The sequence below is a fragment of the Notechis scutatus genome, chromosome 1, assembly GCF_049901735.1.
Source record: "Notechis scutatus isolate UNSWTSFEM ecotype Mainland chromosome 1, rNotScu1.2, whole genome shotgun sequence".
NCBI classification, from domain to species: Eukaryota; Metazoa; Chordata; class Lepidosauria; order Squamata; family Elapidae; genus Notechis; species Notechis scutatus.
Window position 1 is genome coordinate 33,599,905 of NC_142009.1, and position 22,341 is coordinate 33,622,245.

Genomic DNA, 22,341 nt, shown 5'->3' on the forward strand with positions numbered 1-22,341 from the left:
GTACTCAATTTTTTTAATGTTCATTTCATTTCATTTTATTTTTCACTCAGCACACAAGGACTCCTTTCACTCCAATATGTCTTCCGGTCATATTGATGGACTTTAGGATCACAATTTACTGCAATGAAACCAAGCAAATATCTTGACCTGGGGTGTCCGTGGGAGTGGGGGTCACAAAAGTCAAGATGGCAGCTGCAGCTATGCAATTAAAACCCACCCTTTCATTAAAAGGCTCAGGGCTTTGATTGTGCAGATGTGGGTACCATTTTGACTTTTTTGATCACCTCACGGACTCCCCTGATCCTGACACACAACAATGAGTAGAATGGATTTCTGCACCTGACTGTCTGATCATGCACCTGCCAGAACAATCTGTACCTGATCCCTTTCACTCTCTTTGTATATAATTTTTAAAGAGCTTCATTGTTTCAACACTTTTGGATGAGCAAAGGCAAATCTAGAAAGTGCAGTCTAATTCAATGTCTACTTTTTAAAAATTAGTTGTTCTGTATTCATGTTTTTAATTACTGTATCTATGACTAAGCTTGTATTTACTCTATATATAGACATGAAAATTATCATTCTTATCCTCACAACAAACCTAAACTATCTATATGCTGCATATTTCAATGAAATAGGAGAAAGAAAGCATAGCTTCCTCTACAACTCCTGTTTAATGTTTAAAAAAGATTTCTCTGTGTGAGAGAGAGCTAGAGTTAAACTTTCATATTCATATCTTAAATATATTTATTATTTATGTTATTTCTTTACCAATTCTATACACTCTACACTCTGTCTCACAGCTTTTTTATTATTTGTCTTACAGCTTTTTGGTAACATTGGAAGTATAACCCAGATAGAATCCTTCTTGTATCCTTCTTGGTATTTTCTGTGCTCATCAGAGAGCTTGTAAAAAATGTCTATCACATGTTACTTCTAATAAGATGTTTAGCATCCTGCACAGGGGTTATCCTTAGAAACATTTTTACACAGCTTTTGAACTGTATAGAAGAAGGCTCAGAGCTGGCTACAACCTCACAGGTAGACCTGTACATAAAAGAGATGTCTACATTGGGTTAAAAATCAGCAAATTGTCCAGAGCCAGCAGAAGCTTCCTGGTAAGTGGTAGTAACTGGTCTTTCAGAGTCAAATCCCACACAGAGTTAAGTGTGATATATTGTTACCAGAATGGAGAATTAAAAGGTTTACATTTAGGCTTTACTGCCTGTATCCCATTTCAGCCATAGATTCACCAGATATTAGCATCTCACTATTAATATAGTTCCCTCTCACTAAATTTGGTTTTATAGCAAAGCAAAGGTTTCTTCTGAAAGCAATTATAACCACTAAAATATCACAATCTTTTTAAACTTAACAATCAAAGCAAAATTGTTCACAACTATTTGAATGAAATAGAATAGAACTATTTAGGATATGATCCTACCACCATTTTTGCATGGATAGCTCTCATCAATTTCATTGGAATTCTTGCAGTAACTTATATACAGAAGTGCAACCTAAGGATATAAACGCTATGCATAAGTTCATTGGCAGGACATGTTTCTTTGAGGAAATTCTCTGTTATAAATGTATTTTTAGGTATTTATTCCATCTTTATAATCAGTTTTTGATTTCTTAAAATATAGTTGAGGGACCCAGTAGATAAAAAGATAAACAAAGAAATATTCAGCTTTTTTCAGCAATAGAAAGTAGGAGCTTCTGGAAAATTACAAGTATGAAATAGTAGCCTGGGAAGGAATGGATTATTCAAGTGTCTAGTCTTCTTGATAAAAATGATCTACTCTTCCCAGTCTACCTGCCTCTCACACATAAGCAACTTTAAGCATCTGGCTGTGTTTGCATAATAATTCAGACCAATCCTGGTTAAAAATTACTTTCTAGGTGTGCCTGTGCTCATGTATAAAAAGAATTATACATCTCTACATAACATGGTGAACCTTAGGGTTCAGAGGTCTGTTAAACACTCAGCTGCATGTTATTCTAACTGCAAGATCACCAAACACTTAGCTGTAGCAGAAGCAAAGTTATTGCTGTAACCATTGTACTGTTACCTGACGCAGATTCCTGGTTACTTTCACATCATGCCAGGCATTGTCATTAAATTTCCCATTCACAGGTTCCACCAGTGCTTCAAAGGCCCCTGAGCCCAAATTAATAACTAAGGAGACAGCTCCATTTTTCAGGGCAAGGTTGACATAATCAGCTGATTTTCCAGTGTGAAGCATTAGTCCATTCCTCTGTAGAGTTTTAAAGGACAGAGTTATTTCATCGCTGCTGCTTTGGATAGGATTCTGGGAAAGGTCATAGCAGAAATACTCTGATCCTTTGAATGTTGCAATATATTCTTCTTTTCCTAAGTAAACAAGAAAAAGAGAAAATCTTTGTAGTTAATTGATTCTTGCACATACAAGAATGAAAAATACAATAATTAAACTTTCTTTTCCTAATGCAAGTATCATAAGGATTCTTGTATTCAGTAAGGTTATTCCTTATTGAAATAAAAATTAATAATTACCAAATTATGTTTTGTTGAGGACCCTTGGTTAAAAAAAATTCTTGTGTATAAGCTTTAAAATAAAGTATGGATTCTTCAGCAAAGCCTGCAGACCAATTTACTTCACATTTGGCGAAATTGCAAAGTTACTGTCATTACTATATGTTGTCATTATTGCTATACATATTTATATGTTGTAAAGACATTTTGAAGCACTCACAATGTCTTCAAATTAAGGGATAAATAATTCAAGTACAAATTATACACATAGAGACTTGGGTGAAGTGAGATCTCAAATGGCTGTTAAAAACAAGTAGTAATGGGTGGAAGAAAGGATAACAAAGAATGTATGGCACAACATACAGAGCATCCATGCATGGTTTGGCACATCACTTATCTGAAAAACCATCTGAAAATAAAATTATATCTCTAGATAAGAGTTCTCTGTCCTTTATATATATGGAGCTAAAGAGAAGCTGGGGAAATCCTCATGGCTCTCTGTGTATGAAATGATCAAATAGATCAGGGGTCCCCAAACTTGGCAACTTTAAGCATAGGTGGCTGGAGAATTCTAGGAATTGAAGTCCACAAATCTTAAAGTTGCCAAGTTTGGAGACTTCTGAAATAGATCATCAGATTTATGAGACCTTAGATTCCACAGATATAAATAGCAGCTTGTCAGAGCTGATGGTACAGTGCCATCTAGCAGCATTATAACAACCAGATCCGCATATGACTTCAATTAGTTATTTTATTGCTCATGCCTCTAACACAGGAATCTTCTCAGACTGGTGGTTTGTACCTGGGCCGGACTAGATTAGGTTCAACAGGATTCAAAGGGGGGGACGACGTTACCTTTTGAACCTATGTATAGATTCCAGACTAATTCCCCACATGACTTCTCATCCTAGCTCAAACAATCTCTTCTCCAACACGTAATAATCATTATGGAGTCATCTGTGTTTTGGAGCAAGCCCTAGCAGATGGTCAACAGTGGATGAGACAGGAATATCTAATAAGCTGTTCACTTGAACTAGTGTCAAAATATCTACCACTTGACTCTCTTGAGAGAGCCACCAAGATATCTCTCTCTCTCTCTCTCTCTCTCTCTCTCTCTCTCTCTCTCTCTCTCTCTCTCTCTCTCTCTCTCATATTCAAGGAGTTTATGTTTTTGTACAGGAAAGTTGAAAACTATCATGTAATCTGCAACTCTTACACTGCAAAAACATATGGACTACACAACTCAATCAGGGCAAAGCAATAGACTCAATCTACATAGACTTCTGTAAAGCCTTTGATTCAGTGGTAAATGACAAACTACTCCTAAAACTAAAATCTTACGGTATCTCTGGACACCTGCATTACTGGATAGAAGCATTCCTGTCAAACAGACAACAAATGGTCAAAATTGGGAGCGTCCTATCAAATTCTGTACCTGTCAACAGTGGTGTCCCCCAGGGCAGTGTTCTAGGACCAACTCTTTTCATACTCTACATAAATGACCTCTGTGATCATATCAAGAGCAACTGTGTTCTCTTTGCTGATGATGTAAAGCTATTCAACACCACAGACAATACTGCCACCCTTCAAAAAAACCTTGATTATGTATCAGAATGGTCAAACAAATGGCAACTTCAAATCTCAACAAATAAATGCTCTATCCTACATATTGGCAAAAAAAATAAATCAGAAAATAAAATACAGGCTGAATAGTCAAGACCTTGTTGATGATCCAAACTCTGTCAAGGACCTTGGAGTACTCATCTCAAATGATCTAAGTGCTAGAGCCCACTGTAACTACATAGCCAAAAAGGTGTTAAGAGTTATTAACCTAATCTTACGTAGCTTTTTCTCTGGTAATATTACACTAATAACTAGAGCATACAAAACATTTGCTAGACCAATACTCGAATACAGCTCATCACTCTGGAACCCACATTACGTATCTGATATTAACACAGTTGAGAAAGTCCAGAAATATTTCACAAGAAGAGTTCTCCACTCCTCTACTCATTGCATAATACCTTATGCCACCAGACTCAAAATTCTAGACCTACAAAACCTAGAACTATGCTGCCTTCAGTCCGATCTAAGTATAGTATATAAAATCATACATTGCAATGTCCTACATGTCAGTGAATACTTCAGCTTCAACCATAACAACACTAAAGCAAATAGATACAAGCTCAAGGTTAATTGCTACAATAGATACAAGCTCAAGGTTAATCGCACCAAACTTGATTGCAGGAAATACGACTTCAGCAACAGAGTGATCAATGTCTGGAATTCTCTACCTGACTCTGTGGTTTCTTCCCCAAAAATTTTAACCTTAGACTGTCTACTATTGACCTCACCCCTTTCCTAAGTGGTCTGCAGGGGGCACGCATAAGCGCACCAACGTTCCTACTGTCCCTGTCCTATTGTTTCTTTTATATATTTTTTATTTTTCTTATATGTATCCATGTATTCATAACTATGTTTTTACTTATACCTATTATCTTGTAAGCAATTGACAAATAAAAATAAATAAATAAAAATAAAAATAAAGACATGTTCATTGTAGGATAGAAATTACAAAATAGCTCCCATTTCTAAAAGATTGTTCTACTATTCATCATCCATGAAAGTATCATCAATTTTGAGATATGACTATATTTATTTCTTTTCACATTAATTTTCCTCATGTATCTTTCTACTAAAATTATTGCAAGAAAAAAGCAACAGTTATGATTGCACTAATTCCAAGTCTCCAAAATATTGAAGCCAAATCTTGAGATTTTTTTTTCATTATTCAGTAAAAAAAGATAAAATGAGATGAACTGAAGTAGACAAAAATTCTGCCAAAGAACCCCTATAATCTTCACACATATATAAAATCCAGCAAAAAAAAAAAAAAAAACAATAGAAAGGATTTGTAGGGTTTACCTTTAGAAACAATGCCAGCAAATCATCAGGCAAAATGAGGGCTAATATGACTACTTTGACAAGTTATGAGATAAATCCATGAGGGTTGAGGCTGTTAATCATGATCAATTCTGATAGTTACATACTTTAAAAATAACTATGACTCTAAAAATTAGAGAATATGAGCAATAGATAATAATATACTCATACCATGCTTGTGCATTTTCCATAGATATCTGACAGCTCAACGTGGGAAAAATGTAAGACTGAACAGATAGAATTTCAAACATTTTGAACAGTTTTCTGATTAATGTCATAATTTTAATTTGGAACAATAATGTCTTTGAGAAGACATTTTACAGTTTATGTAGACATATCGAACATACTTGGTCATTTTGATACTGTATGGGTTGGACTGAATTTTTTTCTTCACTAGCAATAAACACATATTAAATTTTATTCTATGGTCATGCTAGTTATAAATAAAATATTATTTGTATGATATTACACCATCTCATTTAGCAATATAGAATTTTCCTTTCTTTATTTTCCAATATTAAGTTGACTTATAATGGATTTCCAACATTTTCAGGAGTTGTTCATTTTAAGTTAGCACAAAACTCTCTCTAATATAATGAAGGATTTGTTTTGCTGTTCCATATCACATTATTAGGAAATGCAGCTGGCTTCTGCCACAAGCTCCTGAAATCCATCTTAAAAATTAATAGAAGATTGCAGAAATGATGATGTCTAGCGATTAAAAACTGACTTCCTATATTGGGAGTTTGTTTTTAAAAAAAATCACAGAAAATGGAGGAATGTTGAGTGGGGCAAGCAAGCGGGCAGCGACCGTCAAATGACCGGACCGGTTTGTGGGCATGGCCAGCCAGAAGTCACTCCCGGTTCGGCAACCCACACCAAATTCTTGCTACCAGGTCACCCAAACTGGTGCAAACCAGCTGAATACCACCTCTGGGCTGCCACAAAGAAGAGGGGATCAACCTATTCTTCAAAGCACCAGACAGCAAGAGAAGGAACAATGGATGGAAACTAATCAAGGAGAGATCCAACTTAGAAATAAGGAAAAAATTCCTGACGGATACAACAATTGATTGATTTCCCTCCAGAAACTATGGGTGCTCCATCAATGAAGGTTTTTAAGAAAAGATTGGTATAGGGTCTCCTGTATGAGCAGGGGGTAGACTAAAACACCTATAAGGTCTTCTTCGACTCTGTTATTCTGAATTCTTATGACTTAGATTTATGTTGCTTCTTCTGAATCAGTATGTCAGTGAATTATGCACTAATAGAATATGCCTTTAGTAGTAGATTTCCATTCCCTTAAGATATTAAAATAAGGTTTTATGTGTTGCAATGCCACAGTGTATTATTAAAAAGACCCTACCATGTTGTTCGTTAATAGTCAGCTCATGGAATACAACAAAATCATTCTTCCTTTCACTTAATCTATTATCTTTCTAAGGAGTGACTAACTTTTATGATTCTTAATCAATCTTTTCTTCTGTACATGAAGAAAGCATGTCCATGATGCATTTTTGCACATTTTTTGCATGCAGAAATACATGCCTTGGCCAGTCAGAGCTTGGCCAGTGGTTGATGTATCTATCTTATCACTGAATTTAGTTATAAAATATCTACTGTCTGTCTCAAGGTGAATGAAGCTGTAATGAGAAATACAGTAGCAATACAGTAGTGGCAATAGGTGCCATTCTATGAATCAAACAGGCCAACTAGTTTTATTTATGGCAAGCCTAGTAAACGAGAAGCACAACTCCTGTGAGATGAAATAATAATAATAAAAATATACGGTATAGTGACCATTCATTACACTCTCTCTTTTATAATGACCACTATAGAGATATTTGTTAGATATCAAAGAATACTAGGAGAAACATCCAAACTATTGCAGTGGTCTCCTTTTGGGACTGATGGTATAACTGGGATTTTTAAAGCATGTTATATATAGTGTACCAACTAAGTTTAATAAAATGCTACCAACACTAGTGAAATGTACTGTAACATTAACATCTCTTCTACAGGAAGGGATAATCACTGGTCCTTTTTTTCTAAGCAAGCAGGTTGCTGCTGTTCCTTGTTTTCATTCTATAAAAAAGCTCAATATGGAGATTTTTAGACTCAGAATCATTCCTGAAAATAAAGATGATGAGGTTGGTATTTCGTTTCACAATATGCTCCTTCTTTGTGAAAGTGTCTCTCACTCTGTGTGTTTGTCTCTGTCTCTCTCTGTCTCTGTCTGTCTCTCTGTCTCTGTCTGTCTGTCTCTCTCTCTCTGTGTGTGTGTTTCATATGAAAAGATTAAATGGGGCAGTGTCACTTGTTGAAATGGGCAGCCATACACACTGAATAAAGCAAGCCAGCAAGCAAGCCTTTTCGATATCAAGGTAGAAATCTGTAAATATATTGGCATCCCCATGGGACCAAGTTCTATAGAACTAAAAGGAAATAACAGATACTCTAGTAATCTCCCAGCACTGTATTTAATATAGCCATTTCAAGTCACATCATGAATTTAGACAGTTGTTAAATGAGCAATTGTGAGACAGCTGGCAAATGATATTATATTTGGTATTTCTATTTCAGTCATAAAGCAGCTTGAATCATATATGTTCCTTTCAATGAACTAGACTTTATTGCTTTTTGTTGCCTGGAAGAAAGCTTTCCCTGACTTTAGTTACAAAACTGTGGTAATGAGTTTGTGCATCTGCAGCAGTCCCTTGACAGCTTCCCACCAACCAATTTTGGAAAATATTTTTGGGAGGGTAATGACAGCAGTATATAGTACAAGAATGCAGGACACAGAATAACAAGTCAGGAAGGATTGGCTTAATTTTATTTATAATGGTATTATATTGTTATTGTTGTTGTCTATTGTAAGCTGCTCTGAATCTTGTTAGTTTAAATGACAATAAGAAGGGCAATCAAAGACCCACCATGACCCACCACTACCACCACTTACAGGGCAAGCTCCTACAATAGAAAATGAGAGCAAATCCCACTCCCTACCAGCATTGATGATGACCTAGTTTGGATAATGAAACATCTGCAAGAAAACAACCAAACTCTGAGAGCACCAAGGACCCTTCATTTCATCTGTGACCTACAGATATTCCCCTCTATCGGTATGTGACATATGGACTATAATCAATCAAACAATCAATAATTCAATCAAATCAAAATCAATTAAAAACTGAACTGTGCAAGGTCCTATGGTCTGATGTTGTTGGATCTTCAGTCACTTATTTTTCTTTAAAAAAATACTTAATTATTTTCTACATTAAAATAGTTATTATTCTCATATTGTTAGTATGAGAATGCAAAGTACACCACTGGCACCAAGGTCTAAAATTATTTACTTGTGCCACCAAAATGTTCAATGACCTTTCCACTGTTGAAAACCTCTTTACAGTCTGATCCATGATTTCCTTTCTCAGACCTACTTTAATTTCCTAACAAACCAAGAGAACATATTTTAATCAGTGTTAATTAAATTTCTTGCAAGAAATAAAATCAACCTTTTCAACATAATGAAAAGCTCAAAATCACTTTTCATAGTTAGATGGGGAGCATATTTCATAAATAAAGATAATTATTCATGTTTTTGTACTGTCACCAAATCTCATCTAAAGAAAATTTAAACATTCATATGGATGTCCTTTTTATACAAAGGAGTTGGAGTTGTTTTCATTTTGTGATTTTAAAAAGTTGCAGAAATGCACAAAGAAATGATGAGAAAACTAAAGTTCTACATTTAGGCAAGAAAAATCTAAATGTACAGATATAATATAGGTGGGACCTGACTCAATACTAGTAACTGTGAGAGGAATCTTGGAATCCTAATGGACAATCATTTAAATATGAGCCAGCAATATGTTGCAGCTGCCAAAAAGCCAGACAGTCCTGTGCTGCATTACAAGTGGTATAGAATCAAGATCATGAAGTGTTAGTTCCATTTCATAATGCCTTGATAAGATCACACTTGGAATATTACATCACCATGATATAAAAAAGATGTTGAGACTCTAGAAAGACTACAGAAAAGAGCAACAAAGATGATTAGGAGACTGGAGACTAAAATATAAAAAGAATGGTTGCAGGAATTTGGTATGTCTAGTTTAATGAAATGAAGGACTAGAGGTGACATGATAGCAATGTTCCAATATTTTAAGGGCTGCCACAAAGAAGAGGGAGGTCAACCTATTCTCCAAAGCATCTGAAGGCAGGACAAGAGGCAATGGATGGAAACTAATCAAGGCAATGGATGGAAACTAATCAAGGAGAGAACCAACCTAGAACTAAGCAGAAATTTTCTCCTTAGAACAATTAACCAGTGGAACAGCTTGCTTCCAGAAGTTGTGGTTGTTCCTACGCTAGAAATTTCTGAAAAGAGATTGGACAACCATTTGTCTGAAATGGTATAGGGCAGGGATGTCAAACTCATGGCCCATGGGCCAGATGTGTCATGTGCAGGCCAGCGGTGGGATTCAAAAAAATTTTATTACCGGTTCTGTGGGCATGGCTTGGTGGGTGTGGCAGGGAAAGATACTGTAAAAACTCTAGTCAGAGGTGGTATTTGTCGGTTCTCCAAACTACTCAAAATTTCCACTACCGGTTCTCCAGAACTGGTCAGAACCTTCTGAATACCACCTCTGGTGCTGTACCCGTCCCTGCCTGTTTTAGCGAAGTGAGAAAAGTCCCGATATGTCACATGATGCCGCCATGATGATGCGAGTTTGACACCCCTGGTATAGGGTTTCCTGCTTGAGCAGGGGGTTTGGACTAGAAGACTTCCAAGGTCCCTTCCAATTCTGTTATTCTTATTCTGAAATATCATTATCAACATAACCTGGTGATCTAAACTTGGGAGCTTCTACTATTCTGTCAAACTTTGAACAAGGCAAACAACCAAGTTAATGTAACTAGGATAAGATTAGTTAGCTTTCATAGAGAGATTCTGTCAGTTCAGTCTTATCAATGAAATGGAAAATTTTCTGAGGAATAAGCAATTACTTTATTGTACCTTTAAATTCATTGGTTTTCTTATTTGTTTCAGTGTAAGTTTGAATAAAATTATAACAAACTCATTGGTTTTAAATAATTATTTTTTCCTTTAGCGCTGATTTTATTTCTCTGTCAGCATATAACAAACTGTGATAGAATTCATACATCTGTTCAAGTATCATTAGAGGCCTGCCTGTTTATGTTCTCCAGATGATCTAAATAAATGGATTTTCTTTTTAAGCAGCCAGTTAAAAATGAGAACGCAGGAAAAACAGGAGTGAAAGAAAATAAAAAGCATAATCCTTTCTCTTTCAAAAAAATAAAAAGATAAAACAAAAATTTAAGTGTTATACATTCTCAAATCACAACAAAACCATAGGGGGGAATTTTCTTATTGTGTTCCTCCTTTTTGAGGAGATGACCCAGCTGTAGAGTGTCTTAGTAAAAAGCTCCAAAGGGTAAGGGGAGCCCAACTCTCTCACACATATACACAATATTATCCCATTTCCCTCCTTGACTGAGGAGCCAATTCAATAAATAGGGCTGGTTGCTAGGAAAAGATGGTGGCTCAAAATACATTATATAGGTTCATTTCTTATTCCACATGTGTTAATGTACTGTAGATCAGAATCATTGCTCATTCATTAGTTTATTTTCCATTGCTTTCTCTAGATCTACTATGGAAAATATTCACCCGAGTTGCCTTTGGCCTCCTAGTTAATTAGGGAATTGCAAGAAACTTATATGGACTTTGTGAAATATAGCCTGGTCCTGGAGTCCCTTCCTGCCCTAATATCTGTGACAAACTTTGCTAATACCAAAATGAATATATGTACATGCTGACATCATAGAAATAACATGACTATGTGCTTGCATAATGACTTCTCATACAAGTATCGAAATCAAGGCATTTGCATGATGACATCATCACCAACTTGTCATTTGTCCCTTGTTATCACTGCAGACACACATAATTCCATGTTAATATTTTACAGTGGACAAAGTTCTGTCTCCTTTGCAATATGAAGTGACCTCCAAAAAGGCACTTTGTCAAAGTCTTCTGACACCTGAAGTCAGCTCGGAATTATATGTTTTTCAGTGGCAGATGAGAATCTTTTAGCCTTATCAGGTAGATCAGACCGATACTGTATGTTCATTAATTCAGTCACTTCCATTAATTAGTTGACTAGTTGAAGGTGATTAGAAATCAGATGTTACCAAGTGGTTAATGAATTTGGGGATATCTCCTTGAATAAGGCTTGCAGCTTATTTATCCTGTAATAAAAGGATGGGTACTTGGTTCACATCCAGTTTCTCAGACCCTGCACCCCCCAATAAATTCTTTGAACCAAGTCCTAGGAGAAAGATTGAATTTCTATGTTCTATCATACCACGATATTATCATCTGATGTTGGATATAGCTCTGATGTGTATAACTCTAACTAAAATGGATTTTTTTACTAACTGATGTTTAAGAGTAGCATTAGCGTGTATTATACAGTGTGTGAATTTTGCTACCTAATCTTTCTTTATCTTTGAGCTATAGCCACAGAGTAGAGATAAATATATAGTTACACAGGTAACTTGAGCATAGGACAGATACTCGATAGAGAATTCCTGCAGTATTACCAGGTAGTGGCTTCATTAGGGAAAACTTTAAAAATAATGTTAACATTTAACATCTGTCCAGACCCCATTATCCTAGACCTCATTATCCTGGACCAATGTGGCTAATGGTCAATAACTAAAATTCTTGAGACCTAGAAAAAATGATACTCAGGAGAAGTTCTGCAATCCTAAATAAATCAAATATTCTCGATATTTTTTTTTAATTAATTCAATCCGCAACTGCCATATCGAACAATGCATGGATACCTAGTCACTGCAGTCCATTAAGACCATTTTCTCTCCAACATTTGGATAAAATCACCTAGTTTGGATTCCTAGTACATAAACCTGTAAAACTAAGACTTTTTCAGTTTGGCTCATGTTTGATTATGCTAGTTTCCGCCACGAACATTCCTGCTGATCAACTTTCACAGAGCTCAAGCAGACTGGATGCAAAGAACTCCTTCCCAGCATTTGAGACTCCCTCGAGCTACCTATTGTCAGAATTAGGCTGGTTAGGTTCCACATCATTCACCAGATCAGACCAAATGCTTCTATAAGATGCAGTAACTAAACTGTCCATGTTGACCAAGAGAAAGCAAATTGCCAGAGGACAGCCTATTGAAGCAAAATTTAGACATTAAAAACAAAAGCCTATCATCAATAAGAAACACTCCCCTTTCTTGTTCAGCCACCAAAGGTGATTAACTAAACCCAATGTAACACAATGGTAGCAAATAAAGCTGTTAAGATTGGTATGTTGATTTTAATCATAATCATTCCTCTTCTTTCCTCATCTTAACTCCTACATAGCTCCTGAGTCTATGTAAATCCTGTCTTCTTCTTTTAAGGAAAAAGTAGGGGTGGCATTATAAAATAATCCAGAAATGATTTATACTATATATTAGTCCCTGCTATTATTTTTAAAGTGTTTATTTTGAAACCCATTATTTCTACAAATTGCTGAATTACATTGCCCTTTAAGTTTTAACCCCTTGACAGACAAAGTAGATTGAAAATGAATTCATCTGGGCCACAATGCAGTTATTGTATTTGTTTTGATAGGTTACAGCATTATAGATCGTGTAGGTTTTGAATTATGTTTTATGGGTCATTCTTGCATAAATACTCATCCTGCTATGATTTATTTGAATCCATAGAGTTAAACATATCATGCCTTAATTTGACAATGATTTGTCCAAGATCACTTAACAGGCCTGAGATCTGAGATCAACTGTCACCCTTGATCCTGCTTTCCCCCCAACCCCTCTGGGTGGTATCATCCAACGAAACACGTCCATAGCCCAGAGTCATCAATCATGCTCTCCAATTAGATTTTTGCGGGCAGAAGCTTCAGTCATCTAATCGGTCTCTGAAGAAAATATGAATGGAATGTACTTTCAATTCTACACTGCTGCCTGCTCTTTGAAACTCCCCCCTCCCTTCTTTCTGTTAGCAACTATAAAACGTGTATAGAAAACTTTTATGAGTTGACACGGGCGTTCCGCTACAGAAGCCCCGAGGACCTTCCAGTTCTGTCGAAGAAATGGCTGAACTGCCCTTCAACCCCCTTGTGAAATGCCTCAAAGGCTGAGGACGCCCGCAGCCATCCCTGATCCTCTGGGGAGTGCCAAAGCCTGCTGCCCTGTTGACCCTTTCTTGGGACGTGGCCTGGCCTCATGCCCTTGTTGCCTTCTCTCTCAGCAATACTGCGGTTCCCTAGCCTATGCATTACACACTCTACACTACACATTGGTACACATATGAAACTTTAAACTATGGCACTTTGTTTAATATACTTTTGATTAAATCAGTGAGACAAGTGGAATATTTTTTAAAAAAAACATGATAAAACAAAATATAAGGAATGTTGAACAAAACATGCACCCATAAGGAAGGAACAAGGAATATACAGATAAATAACTAAAAGTCTGTGTTGCTTTGAAATGTTAACCCCAGACTTCAAAAGAAAAATATTCTGTCTGAAGTGGATTCTTTTTGCAGATGAAATACAAAGCAAATTTATGCAATCAATTACCAGTTTCAAAGGTAGATAAGTTTTATTCGTTCTCAACGTTTTCCTTGAGTTTAATATTCCAGAGTATTAACCCATTCAAATTATCAATTAACCTCTATTTTTTTTATCAAACTATATTTGAAAATTTGTAAATACAAACACTAAAAAACTATTTGAAAGTTCCCCTTATTGCATTTTATTCCTCAAAACAACTATGATTATGTATCAGTAGTTCTTCCTAGCTAGTTCATCACAATGAGTGCTTCGAGAATGGCATCAATTATTCAAAGAAGTGCTGGCCTTCACATCACTGGATGCATTTCAGTAGAAGTTTAACAACCATCAGTTGGGAATGGTTTAATCTGGTGTTTTACACTGAGTAGGAGTCGATTTTGGTGGCCTAAATCAGGGGTCACCAACCTTTTGGACCTCAGGGACCACCAAACTCATAATTTTAAATCCCGGGGACCACTAATATGAATTTTGACTGATGGTGGCTTGCTGACATTGGTGGGAGAGAGAGATCTGATCTATCCTCTCTCTCCCCCCTCTCTCATACACATATACACACACAAAAAAAAACAGAGGCAGGGGTGGGATTCAAATTTCTTAACAACTTGGTTGTGGTCTAATTTGTGGGTGTGGCTTGGTGGTCATGTGACTGCTGGGCATGGCTTGTATGTAAATATTATAAATATTTATGTAAATATTGAATATTTTATTTAAAAAATTTTTAATAATAAAAAAAATATAAATTATTTAAAAAAAAAAAAAAAAAAAAAAAACACCACAACCCCCCAACCCAAACCCAAACAAAAAAAAAAAAAAAAAAAAAAAAAAAAAAAAACAAAAAAAAAAAAAAAAAAAAAAAAAAAAACCAAAAAAAAAAAAAAAAAAAAAAAAAGAGCAACTTTTACCCAAAATCAGGCAAAGCAGGCAGACAGATGGAGTTGCTCACAGAATCACAGAATCACTTAGAGAGCTGTGTTTCTGCCATCAGCTATCTGAATCTGTAACGGAATAATAGAACCTTCAGTCCTAAGGGAGGCAGAGCCGAAGGGCTAAAGATTAGCTAGAAAGCAAGAAATCCAACAATTTCCTGCTTTCTAGCTAATCTAAATCTCCTGGCACAGCAGAACAGCTGATGGTCAGGGGGAAAAAAAGGAAAAATAGCAACTTAGCAGGCAAGTTTGCCAGGTAAGGAGTGAGTGGGTGGGGAGGGTTCCCATGGGCCATGTGGGTGGCGCAGCCTTGTGTTCCTGCGCAGCCTGGATTAATTGCTTTGGAGGATGCTCTGGGGGTAACATTTCTCTGCAGACCACCAAAATTTTCTTGCGGACCACCAGTGGGCTGCGGACCACTGGTTGGCGACCATTGGCCTAAATTGCCCTTCCAGTTCTGTTCAGATATTATGGCTGAATTGGAATTATTGAGTAACATGACTAGAAGGTGGCTTCATTCACATATAAAATCATAAGCATTGATTTATGAAGCACAACACAGTTCATAAACTTGCAATAATTCAAATTTGCAAATGAACTTACAATTTAGAATTAGAATATTTATTTGGCCAAGAGTGATTAGAATTGTTTCCGGTGAAGAAGCTCTCAGTATACATACAAAGCAACAGAATAATAATAATTGTAATAATGATACAAATAACAGGGATAGTAGAAAAGATGAGAAAGATAATAATACTACAGCCATACAACATGGGTAAATATACTTAGACATAATACTATATGGTAAGGATTAGGTGTTCAGCAGAATGATGGCCTGAAGGAAAAAACTGATCCTGGGTCTAATTGCTTTGGCATTCATTGCCCTACAGCAGTGTCCCAAGGGAAATGTCTAACAAGATTCTCAGTCATCCAGATCATGGTTGTCCCAAAGGTGCTTTTTTCAAAAGGCAAGTGGACTGTCTTGTTTTTCTTTGAAGATATTTTACTGCTTTTTGCTTTGCTTTGCTTTGCTTTGCTTTGCTTTGCTTTGCTTTGCTTTGCTTTGCTTTGCTTTGCTTTGCTTTGCTTTGCTTTGCTTTGCTTTGCTTTTTTGCTTTGCTTTGCTTTGCTTTGCTTTGCTTTGCTTTGCTTTGCTTTATTGTCATTGCACCTCGTACAACAAAATCAAACACCATCTTCAGTGCATATCATAACCATGACCATGAAAATAAACATAAACACACATCCTTCACCCTTCACACATTGAACCGGAAACCCCCAACACCACACCAACACTGCACTATACAGCAGATTTCAAAAGAGCTACTGCCCTGGGAGAGAAGCTGTTTTTCAGCCTATTTGTCCTTGTTTTTATTATTCTGTACTGTCTTCCAGGTGGTAATAGTTCAAAAAAAGGGTTCCCAGGATGAGATGGATCTTTGAGAATGCTTTGAACTTTCTTAAGCAGCAGGAGCTATAAAGCTCTTCCAAAGAGGGGAGAAAGCAACCCATGATCTTCTGGGCAATGACATTAACCCTCTGGAGTGCTTTCCTATCTGCCACTGTGCAATTGGCAAATCATACAGAGGTGCAATATGTTAAAATGCTCTCTATGGTGCAGCAGTAGAAGGTCACCAGCAGTTTTCCATTCAGTTGTTGTTTTCTGAGAAGTCTCAGGTAGTATAATCTCTGCTGGGCCCTTTTGACCAGTGCTGCAATGTGGGCACTCCAGGTCAGATCCTCTTTTAGGGTAACACCCAGAAACTTAAAACTGGCCACTTGCTCCACTTGGTCTCCACTGATAAGCAAGGGCTGGATGTCTGATATGTTCCTTCTATAATCCACTATAAGCTCCTTGGTCTTATTGGTGTTGAGGACCAAGTTATTGTCTCCACACCACGAAAGCAACCGGTCCACTTCATCTCCTTTAGACAGACTCATCCTTCCCAGAGATAAGTCCCACTACTGTTGTATCCTCTGCAAATTTAGCAATTCTGGAGAACCAGTAGTGGAAATTTTGAGTAGTTCAGAGAACCAGCAAATACCACCTCTGATGGAGATTTTACAGTATCCTTCCCCTGCCATGCCACCAAGCCAACAATAGAGACATATTTTTTTTGAGGGAGCAACCCACTCCATATAAGTATTCATAGATCACAAGCCTTTGGAGACACTGATTCCTCACTCTATATTAGATAAAATGGAAATAATTGTTCTAATTTTTTAATCTCATTTATGTTGCTAGCACAAGATTGCAGATGAACTTTGAATATGATATTCCTTTGAAGAATGTGTCCTTTGAATAGAACACATTCTTGAAAAAACCAATTTTAATACTCCTTTTCTCTCTTTTACCCCAACAATAAAAAATAAAATATCCAAAGAAACTAGAAGTGGGAGTCAGGCAGTACAGATATGTTCAATTGGATTTATTTGCAAATATTATGTAACGGCTTCAATGGCTGATTCTCAGGGAACCCCACAGACTTATTCTGCCTCTAAGATGGAAAAAATATAAATTTCACACTTGTTTCTTATGTGTTCTTCTTCCTTTAAGGGAAGAGGTGTCATAACTTTGCCATGATAATAAAATTGTTGGACACTGGGGAGGGTTCAAAAGATTGGATCTTGTGCTCAGAGACTTGTGGTAATTGAAAGTAGGAATAGAAATCAAAGGCTTTCATCCTATCATGTCTATTGCCACCCTAAGGTTGTCATAACTAAACAGACAATTTTGGTCTTCTCCTTCCTTCCTCTCTCAGTCCATTGGGCAGTTTCCAATGGTTTGTATTACTGATCTTCCAGCAGTAAAAGCTTATGTACTATGGCTATTCTTGCTTCCCACCTCCTGTATCCTACTTTTTTGAGTTCCTGCTTTCACTGCTCCTCAAACCACTGACTTCTCCAGGAGATCTATGATTAGCTAGATTTGACTATGACAAACAAACAACAATATTCAGAAAAGATCATTTACTCCTGGACAAGAGGATTTTGATCTTTTCCACTTTGAACTGGCTTGGAAAACCTATTCAAATATAAAATTATATAGTTTGGAACATTTTCATGGGCAACTCCCCACACCTTAAATCAATCAAATTATTACTGAAATTCTTGCTTCAGTAACCTTTAACTGGTGAATCATAGGGCAACATTTTTTGGACTAAGGTACCTCAAATGGTCTTACACTTACAGAATGTGTCTAAAATCTGTGACTCATGACTCCTATGGAATTGAAATGTACAATTTTTAAAAAAACAGTTTATGACATAAAATGATCATGAAACAGATAATGACATAATACAAAATGTTACAATACATTTCCTGTGCTGATGTTTGACTGGGTTAAACATGGGCTATTTTCAAGTCAGATACTTGTCTGAATGTATCTTCAATCTTCAATATTCCAATGAAGCAGTATATTAAATGCTTTGCCATGGTTGAAGTCATTGAAGAATCAGGTAAGGAAATATCTCTGAAAAAAATGGCTCAACTTATCACAGATTGTCTAATATCAGCTAAAATTAGAGAAAATTCATTGAAGTTGGTATACTGGCAGTATTTAATACCTAAAAATATTGTCTTTATATACAAAATACAATAACATAATCTTGAAAGGCTGAAGATATTTTTGTTTAAGTTCCTCTTACACCAAAGAGAGTCAGAGTAGAGACATTTAAAAAAAATAAATCCCAACATCCTCTTCCTTTTTTAAGGTAATTCATGCTTTGCTTACTGTGATTAAATTATTCCTTTAAAGTTATCTTGATGTGCATACATAGAGAAAATTAAAATATTATACCTAGGTTAGCATTTGAAAAAGATAATGAAAAATTGCTGCATCAATACTGGCATTTTTTCATTAGTGCCTATTGGACAACTTGTAACTTGTATATGGAATACAGGATATAAAATAAAAATAAAAACTAATCACTTATTTTTACAATTGTTGCAAGTATTTTTAAAGATGCTGATAAAAAAAAGAAATATTTTTAAGTTAAAGATTTTCCAACAGTCTGGTATAGCTTTATTAAGCATGAACATGGAAGCAATAATTGATATATTTTTTCTAATGCACTTAGGATATGGTTAGGGCAGATATTTATTAGTTTAAAAGAGTTGCTGAACATTTTATTATTTTGTATTATTACTAAATGTATATTTGGAAGTTCTACAGTATAAAAAATAGCTCAATATACCATGTATTTAATTTTTTAAATGACAAAATAGGCTTTGGAATCACAACGAAAACTCTGCCATTAACATACTTGCAGGTGATGTCACAATACAAGTACAAAAATTGCAGAGTTTGAATTGTGATATGTTTTATAATTTGTCACCCATACGTATCCATGCATTGTAGGAACATATATATAAGATAATTATATCTGGAAGCTTCAGAAATCCAGATGGAAAACAGCCCAATAAAAGAATCATTTTCAAACATTTTACATGCAATAAATTGAACATAATAGATAATTTTTTAAGAAATATAAGTATGTGAAAAAATGCAGAGAAATATATTTCTTGAAAGTCCTAGGATTTTTTTAAAATGTTGATTCTTATAAGCTGATAATATAGATAAGACATGTACTACTCTTGGGAAACTTTTTTATAGATTGGTGGCTGGAACAATGAAGGTGTTTTCCCTGCATTTCAAACCCCAGCATGTTTGTCATTAGTATGAGAGGATTTCTAAGAATAATATCAGATAATGACAAGATACAGAAGCAATTTCCCATAACACAAGAGTGGAGGTGAAGAAGTCATCACATTTAATGTAATGGACTGTGTACATCTCTCTCAATCACTTGATTTGTACTTTCTTGTAGAGCTGAGATTGATAGGAAATGTTTCAACTAATCCTCCCATAGGTTCTGAAAGTTCTTCACATATGCATCTAAGAAAAAGGTGATGCAAACCACTTTCAGGTTGCAGCCTAGTAACTTGACCATAAAATCACTAGAAGTTAAACTCAACTTAAGGGAGTCTTTATTTTTTTAAATAATTTGAATGACCTGGGTAGTTGGTTACTCAGAATTATTTAGTTCAATCCCAGATAAAATTGAATTTATTTGGAGCTAATGCCAACCTCTTCAATGTTAATTGTCTAGAATGGTTATCTGGAAAACCAATTACTTATGGCCCAGGTAAGCATTGGGATGGTTAAGGGTCGTTGGGATTCTTTCACTAATTGCATTGGTTTTCCTCTTATCTTATCTTTCTCTATCCCATACTCTCTGTTAGGCATGCATGTATATATGTAAATATATGTATCTTTGTATACCTCTCTGTGTGTAAACTTTTGCTTTGTCCATAAAAAGAGCAGTCAGTGTTGGTAGCTTTGATTTCAAGGACTTAAAGAGTATTACAGAGGTAATAAAAATGCAGACCCCATGGAAGGTGCATGGTATTCTGTTTCTTTTATTTTCTAAGAGAAATGTGGTGTACTTTAGTCATTCCCTATAGCAAAAAAATAATAGCAATCTGCTCTTGCTCATATCTCAAATAAAATGCTTCTAATAGCTTCCCCTTTTCTTTGCTCTCTGCCTCAGAGCTCCATAGTAATTACTCATCAGTTGTTTAGACATATAGCCCCAGAGGCTTGGACTTGCAACATTAAGGAAATGCCTACTACAATGACTGCAGTAACAAAAACAGTTTGCATTCACAAATAGCATGATAACACCCCCCACCCAAAAAAAAATTACAAAATCAGGTATTTTTTTAGCAACTGCTGCACTTGCTTTTCTAATATTTTCTCCTCCAATTATATTTGAAAGAAAAGATTACTTAGCTTGATAAACTTATTAAAGTTTAAAATAACAATTACTATTCTATTAACTGAATCAATTTCTAGGATGTGGTCTACTTCATTAGGTCAGACTGCATTTTCTTCCATTTTGGCTTCATATGTTATTCAAACTCAACCATTTGTAAACCATGATTTATGCATTATCATATTGTGAAAAATTGACCATTGTGAATTATTCAGTTAAACAACTGAATTCAGCCTTTATCTGAGCTTTATTTTCTATTTTACTTTTTGCCATCAAGTTACAAGAAATGTCTCACCTCTTCACTTATCTGCATTAGCTTAAGGGCAAGTACTAGCAAATCTCTCTCAAGGAAAGAAAACAGCATTTGAATCTCTCTAAAAGGAAAACAACCTTTGCTAACACTCCAAATATTGTTTCAGTTTACAAAAATGTTTTTGGGGCATAATGGAACTCCAGCTGTGTTTCAGTGACCAGATTAGAAAAATGCTTCTAAGTAAAGGCAACTATGGCAAAATATCCCATAGTTTTTAAAATTAGTGGACCAGAGAAATGCTGTGGATATAATCTATTTGGACTTCAGTAAAGCATTTGATAAAGTAGACCACAACCTACTACTTGATGAGTTAGAAAAATATGGGTTAGATCAGGGGTCCCCAACCACCGGTCCATGGACCGGTACCAGTCCGTGGAACAAGTCCTACCGGGCCGCTGGTTTGCTGGGCGCCGCCATCTTTTTTTGATGAAAAAGTGCTTCCGGTGAGCTTTTCCGGGTAGAAAGCTCACCGGAAGCACTTTTTCGTCAAAAAAGATGGCAGCGCTTCAGTGAGCTTTTCCGGGTAGAAAGCCATTTCTACCCGGAAAAGCTCACCGAAGTGCTGGCGCCGCCATCTTTTTGATGAAAAAGTGCTTCCGGTGAGGTCACCGGAAGCACTTTTTCATCAAAAAAGATGGCGGCGCCCAGTTGATGCCGGTACCGGGCCGCGGCGCTCAGCTGATGCCGGTACCGGGCCGCGGCATAAAAAAGGTTGGGGATCACTGGGTTAGACATCACCACCACCAGATGGGTTGTAACTGTCTGACCAACAGCATTCAATGTGTAGTCCTCAATAGAACTAAATCTACATGGAGAAGTGTATGCAGTGGGCTACCCCAAGGTTCCGTCTAAGGCCCAGTTCTCTTTAATATTTTCATCAGTGATTTAGATGAGGTGATAGATGGGGAACCTATCAAATTTACAGACAAAACCAAGCTTGCGGGAACAGCCAACACTTCACCAGATACGATTAAGATACAGATGTAAACATTGGGCCCTGTCTAATAAAATGAAATTTAATAGTGAAAAAAAGGTTCTACATTTAGGCAAGAAAAACCAAATGCACAGATGTATAGATGGTAGTATAGTATAGCTCAATAGTAGTAATTATGAGTGGGATCTTGGAGACCTAGTGGACAATCACTTAAATGTGAGACAGAAGTGTGCAGTTAAAAAACCAGCATAATCCTAGGCTGCATTAACAGAGGGATAGAATCAATATTATG

At 36.1% G+C, this 22,341-nt stretch overlaps 1 protein-coding gene across 26 annotated transcripts in view; it reads right to left on the bottom strand.

The window, feature by feature from the left end:
• NRXN1 (neurexin 1) overlaps window positions 1–22,341 on the bottom strand; it is a 928,975-nt gene that overhangs the window by 623,926 nt on the left and 282,708 nt on the right. For all 26 annotated transcript variants that reach the window (XM_026684876.2, XM_026684867.2, XM_026684932.2 and 23 more), the window contains one exon: window positions 2,073–2,374. In XM_026684876.2, coding sequence (XP_026540661.1) covers window positions 2,073–2,374 — 302 coding nt within the window. The remainder of the gene's footprint in view (window positions 1–2,072; window positions 2,375–22,341) is intronic.